General features: G+C 45.4%; 1 protein-coding gene across 1 annotated transcript; it reads left to right on the forward strand.

Annotated features, from left to right (window-relative positions):
- The first annotated feature begins 9,228 nt into the window (after positions 1-9,228).
- LOC103006267 (zinc finger protein 154) lies at positions 9,229-16,814 on the forward strand. Its single transcript, XM_057534702.1, is given in 6 exon segments — positions 9,229-9,919; positions 10,232-10,435; positions 11,443-11,577; positions 13,215-14,318; positions 14,320-14,765; positions 15,545-16,814. Coding segments are annotated over 5 exon segments (1,800 nt in total). The 5' UTR covers positions 9,229-9,661; the 3' UTR covers positions 14,419-14,765; positions 15,545-16,814.
- The last annotated feature ends 893 nt before the right edge of the window (positions 16,815-17,707 follow it).

A 17,707-nucleotide genomic window follows, 5' to 3' on the forward strand; every position in this document is an offset into this window, starting at 1 on the left:
CAATGCAGGGGACACGGGTTCGAGCCCTGGTCTGGGAGGATCCCATATGCCGTGGAGCAACTGGGCCCGTGAGCCACAGCTACTGAGCCTGCGCGTCTGGAGCCTGTGCTCCGCAATAGGAGAGGCCGCGATAGTGAGAGGCCCACGCACCGCGATGAAGAGTGGCCCCCGCTTGCCGCAACTGGAGAAAGCCCTCGCACAGAAACGAAGATCCAACACAGCAAAAATAAATAAATAAATAAATAAATATTAAGAAGTCACATCACTGAAGAATTAATGAAGTTACAACATAAGTCTTTATTGTTTCACTATCTTCTAATTGGTTAATGAAAAGAAAAATAGCCAAAATTCATTTTTTAAAAACAGGCAAAGGATATGAACATTCTTACCAGACATACAGGTGGCAAATTAACAAATGAAAAATGCTCAACATCATGAAACATCAGGGAAGTGGAACTAAAACTACAGTGAAATACTGTTACACACATTTATTAAAAGGGTCAAAATTGGACTTTGACGCAGTGGTTAAGAATTCACCTGCCAATGCAGGGGACAGGGGTTCAAGCCCTCGTCCAGGAAGATCCCACATGCCGCGGAGCACCTAAGCCCGTGCGCCACAACTACTGAGCCTGCACTCTAGAGCCCGCCAGCCACAACTACTGAGCCCGTGTGCCACAACTGCTGAAGCCCGCGCGCCTCGAGCTCATGCTCCACAACGAGAAGCCACTGCAGTGAGAAGCCTGTGCACTGCAACAAAGAGTAGCCCCAGCTCACTGCAACTAAAGAAAGCCCGTGTGCAGCTACGAAGACCCAATGCAGCCAAAAATAAATTAATTAATTAACTTTTTTAAAAAAGCTTTAAAAAAAAAGGGTCAAAATTTTAAAAGTCCAGCCATACACACCATTGAGAAAGATACGGAAGAACTAGAAGTCTCTCACTGCTGGCAGGAATACAAAAGGGAACAATTGAACAATTGTGCTAGGTCACAGTTTGATGCTTCTTGAAAAGTTACACATTTATCTAACCTGTAACTCATGCATTGCACTCTGAGGTATTAGCACAAGAGAAATGAAATATATCAGTATTGAAGAATTGTACTAAAATGTCTATAGCAATTTTGTTTGATATAGCCAAAAACTGGAAACAATTCAGATATCCAAAAAACAGATGAAGGAATAAACAAATAGTGATATATCCAAAGAACATCATACTCCTCAACAACATAAAAGGAATGAACTACCCACATAAGAACCACTGATGAATCTCAAAATAAATACACTGCCTGAGGAGGACACCCAGGGGAAAAAAGACTAAACATTTTATAATTCCATTCATGTAAAGTTATAGAAAATGCAAAATATTTTATTATAGAGTAAATCAGTGCTTGCCTGGAAGGCCAGGGAGGGCAGAGAGAAAGAGATTATTAAAGGGCGTGAGGTAAATACTGGGTAATGCATAGGTTAATTATTATGATTGTTTGATGGTCTCATGGGTTTATATGAATGTCAAAACTTATCAAATGGTACAGTTTAAATATGGACAATTTACTTTTTTGTGTGTGTGTGTGTGGCTATTTTGAGCCTTCGTTGCTGCACATGGGCTTTCTCTAGTTGCCGTGAGCGGGGGCTACTCTTTGTTGCAGTGCACGGGCTTCTCATTGTGGTGGCTTCTCTTGTTGCAGAGCACGGGCTCTAGGTGTGTGGGCTTCAGTAGTTGTGGCACGTGGGCTCAGTAGTTGTGGCTCACGAGCTCTAGAGTGCAGGCTCAGTAGTTGTGGTGCACGGGCTTAGCTGCTCCGTGGCATGTGGGATGTTCCCAGACCAGGGCTCGAACCCGTTTCCCCTGCATTGGCAGGCGGATTCTTAACTACTGCACCACCAGGTAAGTCCCAATTTATTGTTTATTAACTGTACCTAAAAAGCGTTAAGAAACAAAAAAATTCTTACTGTTTTAGAAAAATAAAGTTTAGCAAACCTATGTTAACACCACCATATCCCTTGTAATGCGCTGGGATCGGTGCCTGGCCTCAGTAGTAGCAAATATTGGTGAGCAATGAAGACCATTTACAGCTGAGTCAGTAGGAATGCAGGCTGGGTCACAAAGGCCACATCATCGGACTAAGAGATCTTCCGTCATTCCCTCCCTGTTTTCCTGTCTGTGCAGCAATGGCCTTAAGGTGAACAGCCCAGAGAAGCTATAGGAATCCATAAAACCATTAGATTATTTTCTGAGAAGGCCCTCAGCTATACAAGATACACAGTTCTGAAGGTCCTGAGAATTTCTGCAGCTGCTCATCCTTCACAGCCATGGTGCCTGGAACACTGTGGATACCCTTTTAAAAGAGGCACATTCCAGGGCTTCCCTGGTGGTGCAGTGGTTGGGAATCTTCCTGCCAATGCAGGGGACACGGGTTCGAGCCCTGGTCTGGGAAGATCCCACATGCCGCAGAGCAACTAGGCCTGTGAGCCACAATTACTGAACCTGCACGTCTGGAGCCTGTGCTCCACAACAAGAGAGGCTGCGATGGTGAGAGGCCCGCGCACCGCGATGAGGAGTGGCCCCCACTTGCCGCAACTAGAGAAAGCCCTCGCACAGAAACGAAGACCCAACACAGCCATAAATTAATTAATTAATTAATTAATTAATTAATTAAGAAGAGGCACATTCCAGCCAGTTTGCTGCAGTCTCCTGTGATCTCTACTAATCAGCTGTTCTTGTAACTATTATCATTCCCCCTATAATCTTTCAACCAGGGATACTACCACACATACAGAATTCTGGATGTTAGGGCACATGGCTCCGCTGCAGGATCTAGGGAACAGACTTCCCTCACCAGTGCTGAGCAGGATGCAATATCTCCTGTGAATAAGAGAACAATTTCATGTTGTTCCTAGAAGTACTGGAGGTTGTCACAACTGCTCCCTCCTCAGGATAAGCTCTGTCACCACCAAAAGTAATAGCATTCAGCCTCCAAATTAGGACCAAGCAAGCAAACCAGGCCCAGACCTGCAGGAGCACAGCCACCATTCCATCCACCCATGAGGCACACGAGGGTCAGGATCCCACAAAATCTGTTTCTTTTATTCTGGCAGAACTTAGTTGCTCTCAAACTACCCCATAAAGTGAACAGAACCCTCGAGATTAAAGGTGACGGAAACCTTAGGCCTTTGTTATAGCAGAAAACCAGAACAATGCAGGCAGGCTGTTCCTGGATCAGTGACTTGGAGGCGGGAATTCCATCACAAGAGTCATGTGAGACCAACAAAATTCCCAGAAGAGGTAGTCCATCTTTTCAAGTCACCAGCAGAACTCAGATGGAGTCCTCTTGGTCACAACTGGGTCAAGCCCCTGCCCTAACTAATCAGAGAGAAAGAGTACTCCAGCTTCTCATGAAGTCCCTGAGAGAATGAGAAGACACTGAGGTTTCCTGCCCCAAACACACAGGGGTGGGTACATGATGCACAATCTGGGCACCTGCCAGGTGGTGGAGGTGAATGGCTTCTGCCTTAGATCTGACAGGACAGTAATCTGGCAAGGGCTCCAGTAATCTGGAAGGTTAAAACATGAAGTGCGCCTTCCACATATCTGAAATTTATGTTGATGTTTGGATGTTTGAGGTTCACTTCAGGCAGATGGCACCCTCAAAAGGCACCTCCTTGATTACTGGACTGAATGTCAATATTATGACATAGTATGAGTGTGTTTCATGTTTGGTAATTACAATCATTGTTGCTTTTGTTGTGGTCATCCATGTACAATGCTTGGTGTCAGTCTATTTATCTCTTGTAAAAATAAAATACAGTGTGTGTGTGTGTGTGTGTGTGTGTGTGTGTGTGTGAAATAAATAAATAAATAAGAAAAAAAATTTTAATGTCTAAATGATGGTATTAAAGAGTTCTCGGGAAAAAAAAAAGTTAAAAAAAAAAAAGGCACCTCCTTGAGTGTTGTTATACTGAAGGAGGACATATGACGTTTCTGCATGTCTAAGTTGCTTTTCCTGTGTGAATTTTGTGGTAATCAAGAAGGTAAGGCCTTTGGCTTATGGCTTCCTCACATTTAACACGCCCCTAAGGCCCAATCCTGTATGAACTCTGGTGTTGAGTGAGGTTGGAGCTGTGGCTAAAGGCGTTCCCACATTGGTCACACTTAAAAGGTCTTTCTCCTGTGTGAACTCTCTGATGGTCACTGAAGTTGGAGCTTCAAATATGTGGGGTTTTCAACACCAACCAATTCTCTGCACACGCCAGCTGGGTGTCCTACAATTTAATTCACTTCTGAAACTAGGTGCTCAGACTTAGCACAGACCCCACAGCTTAAGGGCTCAGTCCTACAAGACTGCCCAATCCAAGGTGGATCCCTAGGTTACCCACACTTCTGTCCAAATTGACTACAAATCAAGGGGTTCCCATGACCACCCTAGCTCAGTTTTGATAATCTGCTAGAATAGCTCATGGAGCGCCAAGGAAACACTTTTACTTACTAATCTGTTTATTACAAAGTCTATTTCAAAGTATACAAATGAACAGGCCAGATGATGAAGTATAGAAGACAATGTCTAGGAAGGTCCCAAAGCAGAAGCTTCTGCCCTGAGAAGCTTGGTATGTGTACCCTCCTAGCCCATTGATGCTTTCTTGCTTACTAACCAGGAAGTTCTCTGAACCCCATCCTTTAGGGTTTTTATGGAGGCTTTGTTATCTAGTCATGATTGATTAAATCACTGACCATTGGAGTTTAACTGAAACTCCAGGTTCTCTTCCAGGAGGTGGGGGGAGAGGGGGCTGACAGTTCCAAACTCTAATCACAAAATTGGTTCCCCTAGCAACCAGTCACCAACCAGAGCTTTCTAGGAGCCTTTGAAGGGGTCTCCTCTTTAGCATGCTCCAATATGAGAGGCTTGAATTGTTCTTTTCAAAATGTCATCAGGTTATTCTTATCCGCCCAGAGTTTGGGAACCATAACTCCAGGCCACTCAATGTGATGATCTCACACTCAGTTTTGAACCACTGGTCATAAGAGACAAAAACAACATGAAAAGCTCCTCCAATTACAGGACAAATTCCACTTCACTCTGTTATCAAAGCTACAAAATATAGTAAATCCCACACAGTAGATTGTCCCAGGCCGCTTACATGTTTGTGACTAAATCAGTAATCTGAGGTGGGCAGGAACATTAAGGGCATCATGCCTCACAGCAAGTTCTTACTAAAGGATTGCTCCAAGATACATAGTTTTGTTTTGTTTTGTTTTAATAGCATAAATGCTCTTACATATGGAATCTCATCTCTTTTCCCTGCTCTTTTTTTTTTTAAATAAATTTATTTATTTATTTACTTTTGGCTGCATTGGGTCTTCGTTGCTGCGCTCATGCTTTCTCTAGTTGCAGCGAGCGGGGGCTACTCTTCCTTGCAGTGAGCGGGCTTCTCATTGTGGTGGCTTCTTGTTGTGGAGCATGGGCTCTAGGTGCACGGGCTTCAGCAGTTGTGGCACGCGGGCTCATTAGTTGTGGCACACGGGCTCATTAGTTGTGGCTCACGGGCTCTAGAGCGCAGCAGGCTCAGTAGTTGTGGCACACAGGCTTAGTTGCTCCGTGGCATGTGGGATCATCCTGGACCAGGGCTCGAACCCGTGTCCCCTGCATTGGCAGGTGGATTCTTAACAACTGTGCCACCAGGTTAGTCCTCCAAGATACATAGTTAAGTGAGAAAAGCAAAGTGCATATCTGTATATGAAATATGCCTTTATTTTTACTAAGAAAAGCAGCTTGTATAGGACTATATTTTAACATATAGATAACACACAGATAGCAATCCATGTGCAGAAGCAATCCTAAAGTGATCCTATACTGGAAGCTTTGTTTTTCCTCCAGGAGGTTTAATTATCTGACACTTTTGACATTCTATTTTATAATTGTATATGGTGTAGAACATCTTCATAAACACTACAAAACATTTTATACTTTTCTTATATTAGGAATCAAATATGTACTCATCCAGTTTTTTTTTCCAACTTCAGCTAAAAAATCCTACATGTTTAGACAGAACACCTGTAAATTGCAAGAAATGCAGGTATTTGTCTCTGCAGAATACACAGCAGAATGATGGATATTTCTTGAGCATGTATCATTATCACTTGGAAGCTTGTTAAAACACAAATTCTTTGGCCTGGCCCACAGAGTGCCTGATTCAGGTCTGGGTTCAGAATTGAGCATGTGCATTTTTAATGAGTCCCCTGGTGACACTGACGGGGAAGGTCCTGGGATCAAACTCTGAAAATCAGGGTTCTAGGAAAGGTGAGCATGCCTGGTTTCAGGTCCCAGTTCAGCATAGTGGAAATTTTCAAGTTCTGAGAGGCAGAGCCAAGACTTATTACCCACATGCCCTGAGTGTCTCTGCAGTGAGCAAAGGAGAGGAATGGCCAGCTGGGCTGGTGTCCTGCACTCTGCACTGCTGAGGAGACCTGTGAAGCCTCCACCCACTGAACAACCTGGTCACCTGCTTCTTCTCCCCAAATTTATTGCAAAAGTACCCAGAGGGCTCACCTCTTACGTCCTTCAAGTGTTTTCTCAAAGGCCCTCTTATTAAAAAGGTTTCCCTTTCTGTGCTGTGTAATATTATACTCTATACTATACTTCTCAGGATACTCACCTTGCCTTCTTCTCCCAATTTGTCTGCCACATTATAACATATTATACAATTAGTCTTTTCTGTTTATGGTCTTTTTTCCTTGAGTACAATGTAAGTCCTATGAATTCAGGGGTCTTTGTCTCTGTTATGACCCAATGTCTCCCATGTACCTACAGTAAATACCTAAAACCAACTGTTTGCTCACTGATCATTAGTGAGACCAGGGACTAAATATGACATCTCAGCTTCCCTGTATATTTTTACAACTCTGGTTACTCTAAAGGTCTCTTTTAACTCTCTCCTTCCATGCTGGTATTGCTCAAAATTTTCAAGAATAAAAAAGTCAGGACTTCCCTGGTGGCGCAGTGGTTAAGAATCTACCTGCCAATGCAGGGGACACAGGTTTGATCCCTGGTCCAGGAAGACCCCACATGCCGCAGAGCAACTAAGCCCGTGTGCCACAACTACTGAGCCCGCATGCTGCAACTACTGAAGCCTGTGCTCCTAGAGCCCGTGCTCCGCAACCAAGAAGCCACTGCAATGAGAAGCCCACGCACTGCAACAAAGAGTAGCCCCCGCTCTCCCCAACTAGAGGAAGCCCACGCACAGCAACGAAGACCCAACACAGCCAAAAAGTAAATTGATTAATTTAAAAAAAAAGAATAATGGTAGTATTTTAAAAAAAGAATGAAGAAGAGTCACATTTTGGAGATAAAACCTTCAGAGTGACCATTCTAGTCATGTAGTCATAGGCTCAGCTTAATTCTATGTCTTCTCAGACATCACATCTAAAACTCTGAGGCCTGACCTTTTTCCATCATCCACTGATGTTTCACCAAAACTATTTCTGCTACTACTTTGAATCACTACATAGACATTATGAATAGCTATTTGTAGTTTGCATTTTACAACTATTTTTCTGAGATAACATCAGTTCTTCATGCAAACAGTCCCTGCATCAAAAAAGAAATGATAATCATTTCCCAGCAATGAAATCGTAAATTTAAGATACTCCCAGGGGCTTCCCTGGTGGCGCAGTGGTTGAGAATCTGCCTGCCAATGCAGGGGACACGGGTTCGAGCCCTGGTCTGGGAAGATCCCACATGCCGCGGAGCAACTAGGCCCGTGAGCCACAACTACTGAGCCTGCGCGTCTGGAGCCTGTGCTCCGCAACAAGAGAGGCCGCGATAGTGAGAGGCCCGTGCGCCGCAATGAAGAGTGGCCCCCGCTTGCCACAGCTGGAGAAAGCCCTCGCACAGAAATGAAGACCCAACACAGCCAAAAATAAATAAATAAAATAAAATTTATTAAAAAAAAAAAAAAGGGCTTCCCTGGTGGCGCAGTGGTTGAGAGTCTGCCTGCCGATGCAGGGGACGCGGGTTCGAGCCCTGGTCCGGGAGGATCCCACGTGCCGCGGAGCGACTGGGCCCGTGGGCCACAACTGCTGAGCCTGCGCGTCTGGAGCCCGTGCTCCGCAACAAGAGAGGCCGCGGTGGTGGGGGGCCCGCGCGCTGCGATGAAGGGTGGCCCCCGCCGCTCGCCACAACTGGGGAAAGCCCTCGCGCAGAAACGAAGACCCAACACACCCAAAAATCAATCAATTAATAAATAAATTAAAAAAAAAAAAAAAAAAAAAGATACTCCCAGTATCTCCAGGGCAAGAGTACCCTTTGTATACATGCTCCAACTGTGAACACTGCAGCCATTGTACAGTCAAAGTAGCATGTTTCTCATTGTCCTCTTTTTGAGATTGATGGTAGATTCCTAAAAGGAACTGAATATATGTCAGGGTATCAAGTAAGAGATATTAAATGGTTAAAAGTGTTGTTCAATGTATTAGAATAATTGACTCCAAAGGCAGGAGAGATGTTTTCTTTGGAAACCACAGACTGATCTGTTAAAGAAAAATTATTCAGATGCTTGTAAAAAAGTTGGGATTTGTAGCCAAGGAGGAAGGGGGGTGGTGTCAGTGGATAAAAAATTATTAAGAGAGCAGGGAAATTCTTCCTAAACTGACCTAAACAATTCTTGCAGAAGGTGTAGGTCAGTGTGATCAGATATTACCTGTGTGATGGTGAGGGATGAGGAAATTTCATCAGATATCAGTGGCTATCAGACATTGAGGATGGGAAATTCTTGCCAAACCAACTTAGCAGAATTCTTGCTCTTGAGGACAAGGCCCAAAGACTGGGTCTAATAAAATAAAAACTAAACTAAAGAAGAAAAAAAAAAGCTTAGAGGGGCTTGACTAAAGTTTAGTCAAGGAGAGACTCTGTTAGATCTATTTTTGTACTCCTGATTCAGGGTGGTCCAATATCCTTCCTCTATCTTCCTTGACAGAACACAATCTGGAGTATTTTCTCTCTTGCCCCTGACCAAATGTACATAGACTGGAAAACTAACTTATGCTTTGGAGTTCATGCATTTGAATTGAAATAAGATAATGTTTATTAGCTTCTGCTAACAAACACATTTTGTGCCTGACTCTATAAAAATATGTTTGTTTGGATTTGTAGCCTTAGGGGGCATCTGAAATTGTTTGAATCTCTCTTCCCCACCCTCCCCCACCCCCACCCCCGGGCCGTGCCCCGCGGCTTGCGGGATTTTAGTTCCCCCACCAGGGATTGAACCCGTGCCCTCAGCAGTGAAAGCCAGAGTCCTAACCACTGGACCTCCAGGGAATTCCCTGAAATAGTATTTTTAGCTTCTGGGAGCATGCTGATCTTCACCGAGTCCGAAACAATATGTCTCCAAACACTTGGGTGATCAGCTGCAGAGAGCATTTGGCAAAAATAGGATCAAGATCCCTTTAAAAGCGGGGCGAAGCTCACCTGGATATATCTTTTCCCAACTCCCCTCCTGGCAGAGCTAGTCCTTTCCAGCAAGAAGCCCAGTCTCCTCAATGTGTGGATCTGTTGGGACTACATTACCCAGAATGCTCAGTATCGAGCGGCAGGAACGCTACCCAATGAACGCTTAGAGACAGGAGGCCACATGATGTGAGGACGGAACTTTTGGCTTCCTTTTCACAGCGGCCATGTTAGCTACTTGGTTTTGTCTGACCAGTGTGAGAGATTTGGGAATTGTGGGTCCACCTCGAGGTGACGGAATTGAGAAGGTCCGAGAGGAGGGGCTGTCCCCGCGGCATAGAGGCGGGTCTGAAGTTCGGCGACGCCGCCCGGGGTCCCCGCTCCAGGCCCAGGAGAGGGCCCGCCGTGCCTGCGTCCCGCCTCTCCCGGCCGCACTCCGCCCACAGAGTCCGATGGCGGCGGCGGCGCTGAGAAACCTGCGTCAGGTAAACGCTCGTCCTCCGGCCCTCACCGCCCTCACCGTACGAGACACTAAAGCCCCGAGTGCGGGGCGCCTGCTCACGTGCCCGCAGGCCAGGCTGCGGTGTCCGGGATGGTGGTGGGGCGTGGGCAAGGGTGATGGGCGGAGGGACACCTGGTAAAAGGAGAACCGATCACTGAGGAACAGAGGTTGAATAGCTACCCTGAGTTCCAGTCTTCAGGGTCAGGCAGGGGTATAGGGAGGTCTGAGCCCATCGAACCCCGCCATAGACTCATTCCTCAAGACTTGGCTTTTTTCATGTTTCCCACGGCTGCAGAGGCGCTTTTTGGAAACAACACCGCCAAGTGGAGTGTGCCCCATTCCCTCACTGGCCCTGACCTCCACCCACATGTTCTCTGGATTGTGGTTTCTTGCGACTCGTAAGTGCCGTGCCCCCAGTTTGGGGTCTGGAAGCCATGGAGAAACCCTAAGGCTAGGGTTATGTGAAGGTGTTTCCGTGTCTGGCAACCATTGTAAACAGGTGAGAAAGGTTATCCTAGAAACTGGTAGTACATGCTTGAGGTAAAACTGAACTGGGAGTTTCCAGGAAAGGAAAAGTCCCTTTTCTTTCAGGTGGGAATAAAGATCAGGGGACAATAATCAGGACTGGAATGACTGCTGAGAAATTGGTGATGGGAGGTTTCGATCAGAGGAGGGAGGTAGTATTACCAACGTCTTAACTGGCTACATCTGGCTGTTGCATGAAGTATAGACTGTGGGTTGGAGGGAGGAGTAAGGAAGATCGGCATGGAGGCTACTGCTGTAATCCAGGTGAGGGTCAGTGGACCAGAGTCATGGTTTAGGAGGTATGATTGGATTCTGGATGTGTGTTTTTAAAAGTTACAACTATATTTTCTGATGTGAACCATGAGGGAGTAAAACAGGATTCAGGGATATTCCTAGGGTTGTTTTTGTTTTGTTTTGTTTTGTTTTTTAGCAGGTGTGGGAATAGAAGCTCTGTCAACTGAGATGAGGAAGTTGGTAGTAGGAGTAATATTCCCCAGAGATATCAGGAGCTTCTGAGATGTTTCCTAGAGCATTAAGTGGAGGCATTAAGTGAGCAGCTAAATACACAGGTCTGGAAGTCTGGGGTGTGGGTCAGTGAGGTGGTGACCACCATAGGCATGGGCTGTGGGATCCAGTCTCAAGGATTATGTGTACTTGAAGAGGGAGTATGCTTGATGACCCCAGGGCCCTGGTATTGAGACTTATGTGACCTTGGCCACACCAGTGGAATAGCCTGGCATGAGTGTGTGGATCCCTCTATGCCAGGTCCACAGCTTAGATACCTACTTGCCCACCCACCTCTTCTTGTTGATGGCTGGTTCCAGTGATCAATAGGACCGTTTGAGGACAGTGGCACCAATGGTGCCAGGGCCTGGTTTCTCCTCTGAGTTGGAGAGCTTGGGAGGAGGATGGGCATGGGGCATGGATTGTTGTCCCTGAGAAAGGGGCTGTATGTGGTTTCATCTGTCTCCATCTTGCCAGGGCAGTGTGACCTTTGAGGATGTGGCCGTGTACTTCTCCTGGGAGGAATGGGATCTCCTTGATGATGCTCAGAGATGCCTGTACCACAACGTGATGCTGGAGAACTTGTCACTTATAACTTCCTTGGGTAAGGCTGTCAAACCCACCTCTGTGCCTTGAACTAGTCTCTACCCTTCCTTTTTCCCCAGGAGCTGTCTGCCCTCACATCAGGACCATGGGCACTGCTTCCTTCCTTAGTTCCCTGGGTTGGTGCTGTGGTTCGTTGGGCTGAGGTTTGTGCACTGCCCTCTCCTTCCTTTAGCATGCCCAACATTAGCTTCCCTGTTGACTTACAGTTCTTTTTTTAATTATTATTCTTTTAAAAAATTCTTTATTCTTTTCCATTATGGTTATCATAAGACATCGAATCCCTTGCTTCTTGTATCATCAAGGTGTCATTCATTTGATCAGTGAGGGAGTGGGGTTGGGTTGGAGAGCCCACAGAGGTTCACAGTATGTATATGAATCAAGCAAGATGACTCAGAGGGAGCCTGGTCCTGCATAGTAGCACATAGAGGGCATGATGACAATGCTGTATTCAAATCATGCCAGAAACTTACTGTGTTTGATCAGAATTTTGATGCCAGTGGCCACACTTCATTTCTGTCTTCCTTCCCCTTTCTTGACGCTTGGCCAATTTGTCATCTCTATTGTCACTGCTACTCTTACTTCCAACCTGAGGTTAACCTCACATCTCTGGACTCCTCTCTCACCCGTTTTTCTCACTACTCCAACTGCAGTGCTTTCTGTATTGGCCCCTATGTATTCTTTTTTTTTAACTTTTAAAAATTTATTTATTTTTGGCTGTGTCGGGTCTTCATTGTGGCGCGTGGGCTTCTCTCTAGTTGCGGCGGCACGTGGGTGTCTCTCTAGTTGTGACGTGCGGGTTTTCTCTCTCTCATTGAGGCACGCAAGCTCAGTAGTTGTGGCATGCGAGCTTAGTTGCTCTGTGGCATGTGGGATCTTAGTTCCCCGACCAGGAATCGAACCTGGGTCCCCTGCATTGGAAGGTGATTCTTTACCACTGGACCACCAGGGAAGTCCCCCTATGTATTGTTTCATGAGGTGTGCACACATTCTTAAACAGTCCTTAAAGACCAGCTGCCCTGCTATAGTCGTATTTTCTTGGGTCTTAGCACAACCCTTTTATACAGTTTATACCTGTCTGCTGGTGACACATGAACCCTTTTATACAGTGTTCATGTGTCACCAGCAGACAGGTTCCTTTTCAAAGTTCTTTGTAGAAGAAGGAACTGCATACCCTGTCTCTTCTTTTTGTGTCCACCACAAGGTTGTGTCCTTCACCTCATGAGACCTCTCCCATTCTGTGATCTTTATAGCTCAGTAGTGCTAAGCAGCACCATCCTCAACTGGAACCAACTCCTTGCTTCTGCAAACAATCCCATGGACAGGTTCCTAGGTTTGTTACACACACTTTTGTAGTAGCTGTCCCCTCCCACCAAAGTCAATGTGCACTTCACCAGCATTACTTGCTTTCAGGTTGTTGGCATGGAGCAGAGCATGAAGAGGCACCTCCTGAACAGAGCATTTCTGTACATAGAAGGTCACAGGTCAGTACTTTCAAGGCAGGTGTGTCCACCCAAAAGGCCCATTTTTGTGAGATATGCGGCCCGGACTTGGGAGACATTTTGCACTTGACTGAACATCAGAGGCAGAAACTGTATGATACTGGGGCATGGGAGCAGCAATTGTATTTCAGTGCAAAACTTCAGCACCAAAAGCAGAACATTGGAGAGAAATGCTTCAGAAGCAACATGGACAGAGCCTCATTTATGAAAGACTGCAAATTTTTTGTGTCAGGGAAGTCCCTTTCCCGTGGGGAGTCCACACACACCAGGGAGAAGTCAAACAAGGGAACTGAATGTGGAGCTGCCTTTCACAGGGGGGAAACTCATTATAACTCTGGAGAATGTACTGAAGACTTTAGTTGCAAACACATGCTTTTTCAGCACCAAAGAGTCCCCACTAGAGAAAAATTCTACATGTGCAGCGAATGTGGGAAATCTTTTAGCAAAAGCTACAGCCTCAATGACCATTGGAGAGTTCATACTGGGGAAAAGCCTTATAAGTGTGGAGAATGTGGAAAAACCTTTAGGCAAAGCTCTAGCCTCATTCAACACCGGAGAGTTCACACTGGAGCGAGGCCTCATGAGTGTGACGAATGTGGAAAATTATTTAGCAACAAATCCAACCTCATTAAACATCGGAGAATTCATACTGGGGAAAGGCCATATGAGTGTAGTGAATGTGGGAAATCCTTTAGCGAAAGCTCTGCACTCCTTCAACACCGGAGTGTTCACACTGGAGAAAGGCCTTATGAGTGCAGTGAGTGTCAGAAATTCTTTACCTACCACTCCAGTCTCATAAAACACCAGAGAGTTCACTCTGGATCAAGGCCCTATGAGTGCAGTGAATGCGGAAAATCCTTTACTCAAAACTCTAGCCTCATTGAACACCGTAGAGTTCATAGTGGAGAAAGGCCTTATAAGTGCAGCGAATGTGGGAAATCTTTTAGCCAGAGCTCTGCACTTCTGCAACATCGGAGAGTTCACACTGGAGAAAGGCCTTATGAGTGCAACGAGTGTGGGAAATTCTTTACTTACAGCTCCAGTCTCTTGAAACACCAGAGAGTTCACACTGGATCAAGGCCTTATGAGTGTTGTGAATGTGGGAAATCCTTTACTCAAAACTCCAGCCTCATTAAACACAGGAGAATTCACACTGGAGAAAAGCCTTATGAGTGCAGCGAATGTGGGAAATCTTTTAGCCATAGCTCCAGCCTCATTAAACACCGAAGAGTTCACACTGGTTAAAGGCCTGATGAGTGCAGTGGATGTGGGAAATCCTTTACCCATAGGTCCAACTTCAGTGACCACTAGAGTGTTCACATTGGAGAAAGGCTTTACGTGCATTTGAATGTGGGAAATTCATCTCCAGGCTCCTAAAACACCACAGTGTCACATTGGATGAAAGCCTTATGAGTGTGGCAGATGTGGAAAATCGTTTGGCCAAAGTCTAGCCTCAATACACTCCAGAGAATTCGCAGTGGAGAAAGGCCTTATACATTCAGTGAGTGTGAGAAAGCCTTCTGCTGAAGAACTTACCTCATTGGATACCACAGATTTCAAATGGGAGAACTACCTTCAATGTGCAGGTATATACGATTTCTTTGTTCAGTGCAACAACACAGGAGGAGATCCCTTATGAAAATGCCATTTGCCTGTATTGAACCACATACATCCAAACATCCACTTAAATTCCAGGTATGTGGGAGCTACATTGCACTTTTTAAGCTGTCCAGGGCCCTTGCCAGATTTATGTCACTGCCAGTTCTGTAGCAGAAGTCATTTCACCTCTAACCACCTGGCAGATGCCCGTAGTGTGCAACATTCACCCAACCTAGTGTGTTCAGGGAAGGAAACCCCAGTGCTCTCCCATTTGTGGGATGATTCATGAATAGCTTGAACACTTAGTCTTTCCCAGTTTTTTTTCTCCCTCATGAGTTAAATCATGGACCTTACCCAGTTTTGGCCTAGAGGACTCCATTGGTGATTTGAAAAGATGGACTACATTTTTCAGGGATATTATTGATCTCATGAGACTCTAGTGATGGGATTTTCCAGCCTCCAAGTCACCAGCCTGGGGAACAGTCTGCCTCCCATTGCTCTTGTTTGTATAATAATAAAGGTCTTATTGTTTAAGTCGCCATTAATCTCAGGGGTTCTGTTCACTGTATGGGGTGGTTTGTTGTTAACTGGGTTTGCTGGCTTGAAGAGATGAACTGCTCTGGTCAGGATCCCAAACTGTGTGCCTCAGCAGGGACAGTATGATGGCAGAATATGCCTCTCCAGTTTTGGCCTAGGTTGCATTGCTGCTCAAAACCTTCAAGAAAGACTGCAGGGCTTTGTGTTCTTAATTTTTAGATGGCAGGCCATGATGCTTTGTGGGTTTGGAGTTCAAACTGAGGAGGGGGCTGTTTTTGGTTGCTGTGACAACCTTTAGTGCTTCTGAGAGCAACATAAACTTATTCTCTTGTTCACAGGCGATATTTCATCGTGCTCAGCACTGTTGAGGGAAATCTGTTCCCCAGGTCCTGCAGCGGAACTGTGTGCCCTGATGTCCTGAATTCTGTAGGGTAACATCAATGATTTTAAGATTAAAAGGGCCAGGGAAGTGATAATTGTTACAGAAACACTGGATTAATAGAGATTGGAGGAGACTACAACATAATGGTTAGAATGTGCCTCTTTTAAAAGGTCGCTCACTACATTTAGTCACTATGGTTGTGAAGGATGAGCAGGTACAGAAATTCTCAGGACGTCCAGAACTGTATATCTTGTGTAGCTGAAGGCCTTGTCAGAGAAAATAATCAAAACGTTTTGTGGATTCCTGTGGCTTCTCTGGGCTGTTCACCTAAGGCCATTGCTGTGCAAACAGGAAAACAAGGATAGAGAGAAGAGAGATTCTTAGTCTAGTGATGTGGTATTTTTGACCCATCCAATGTCCCTGTTGAATGAAGTGGAAATAGTCTTTGTTTCCACTTCAAAAATTTCTCACCTATTTTTTTTTTAGTATTTATTTATTTATTTATTTTTGGCTGTGTTGGGTCTTCGTTTCTGTGCGAGGGCTTTCTCTAGTTGTGGCAAGCGGGGGCCACTCTTCATCGCAGTGCACGGGCCTCTCACTATCGCGGCCTCTCTTATTGAGGAGCACAAGCTCCAGACGCACAGGCTCAGTAGTTGTGGCTCACGGGCCGAGTTGCTCCGCGGCATGTGGGATCTTCCCAGACCAGGGCTCGAACCCGTGTCCCCTGCATTGGCAGGCAGATTCTCAACCACTGCGCCACCAGGGAAGCCCTCACCTATTTTTGCTGCCACTGAGGCAAGTGCTGAACCTGCCCATTGAGTCAGTATGGTTGTCAAAACTGATTTTCTAGAGTAGGAAATCCAGAATTTTAAGTTGAATCATATTTTTAAAGTTTTAATAAGGTATAAATTATATGCAGTAAATGTCCGTATTTAAACTATACAATTTGATAATTTTTGATATGCATATAAATCCATGAAACCATCAATCATGATAATAAACATTTCTGTCACCCCCATACTTACCTTTAATAATCCTTTAATAATCTCTTTGGCCTCCAAGCAGCCGTTGATTTGCTTTTCGTTATTACAAATTAGTTTGCATTTTCTAGAATTTTATATGATTGAAATCATAAAGTGTTTAGTCTTTTTTTTCCTTGGGTGCCCTCATGTGGCATATTTATTTTGCAGTTCATGGTACTTACATGAGTAGTTCATCATTTTTTTTTTTTTTTTTTTTTTTTTTAAGGATTTTCTTATTTATTTATTTATTTATTCTATTTATTTTTGGCTGTGTTGGGTCTTCGGTTCGTGCGAGGGCTTTCTCCAGTTGCGGCAAGCGGGGGCCACTCTTCATCGCGGTGCGGGGACCGCTCTTCATCGCGGTGCGGGGACCGCTCTTCATCGCGGTGCGCGGGCCTTTCTCTATCGCGGCCCCTCCCGTCGCGGGGCACAGGCTCCAGACGCGCAGGCTCAGCAATTGTGGCTCACGGGCCCAGCTGCTCCGTGGCATGTGGGATCCTCCCAGACCAGGGCTCGAACCCGTGTCCCCTGCATTAGCAGGCAGATTCTCAACCACTGCGCCACCAGGGAAGCCCCATCATTTTTATGTTATTGAAAAGTGTGTTGTATTGCTATACCACTATTTATTTATTTATTCATCTGTTTATGGATATTTTAATTGTTTCCAGTTTTGGCTATTGCAAATAAAAGTGGTACAGAAATTGGATACAGTTCTTCATGTTGACATATTTCCTTTCTCTTGTGTTAATACCTCAAAATGCAATACCTGAATCAGAGTGTAGGTGAATATATAACTTTTGAAATTTATTTTATTTTCTTTGGCTTCATTGGGCCTTCGTTGCTGCGCGGGCTTTCTCTAGTTGCGGCGAGTGGGGGCTACTCTTCCTTGCGGTGAGTGGACTTCTCATTGCGGTGGCTTCCCTTTGTTGCAGAGCACGGGTTCTAGGTGTGCAGGCTTCAGTAGCTGCAGCACATGGGCTCAGTAGTTGTGGCTCGCGGGCTCTAGAGCGCAGGCCCAGTAGTTGTGGCACATGGGCTTAGTTGCTCTGCGGCATGTGGGATCTTCCTGGACCAGAGCTCGAACCTGTGTCCCCTGC

Source organism: Balaenoptera acutorostrata, chromosome 19 (assembly GCF_949987535.1).
Source record: "Balaenoptera acutorostrata chromosome 19, mBalAcu1.1, whole genome shotgun sequence".
NCBI lineage: Eukaryota > Metazoa > Chordata > Mammalia > Artiodactyla > Balaenopteridae > Balaenoptera > Balaenoptera acutorostrata.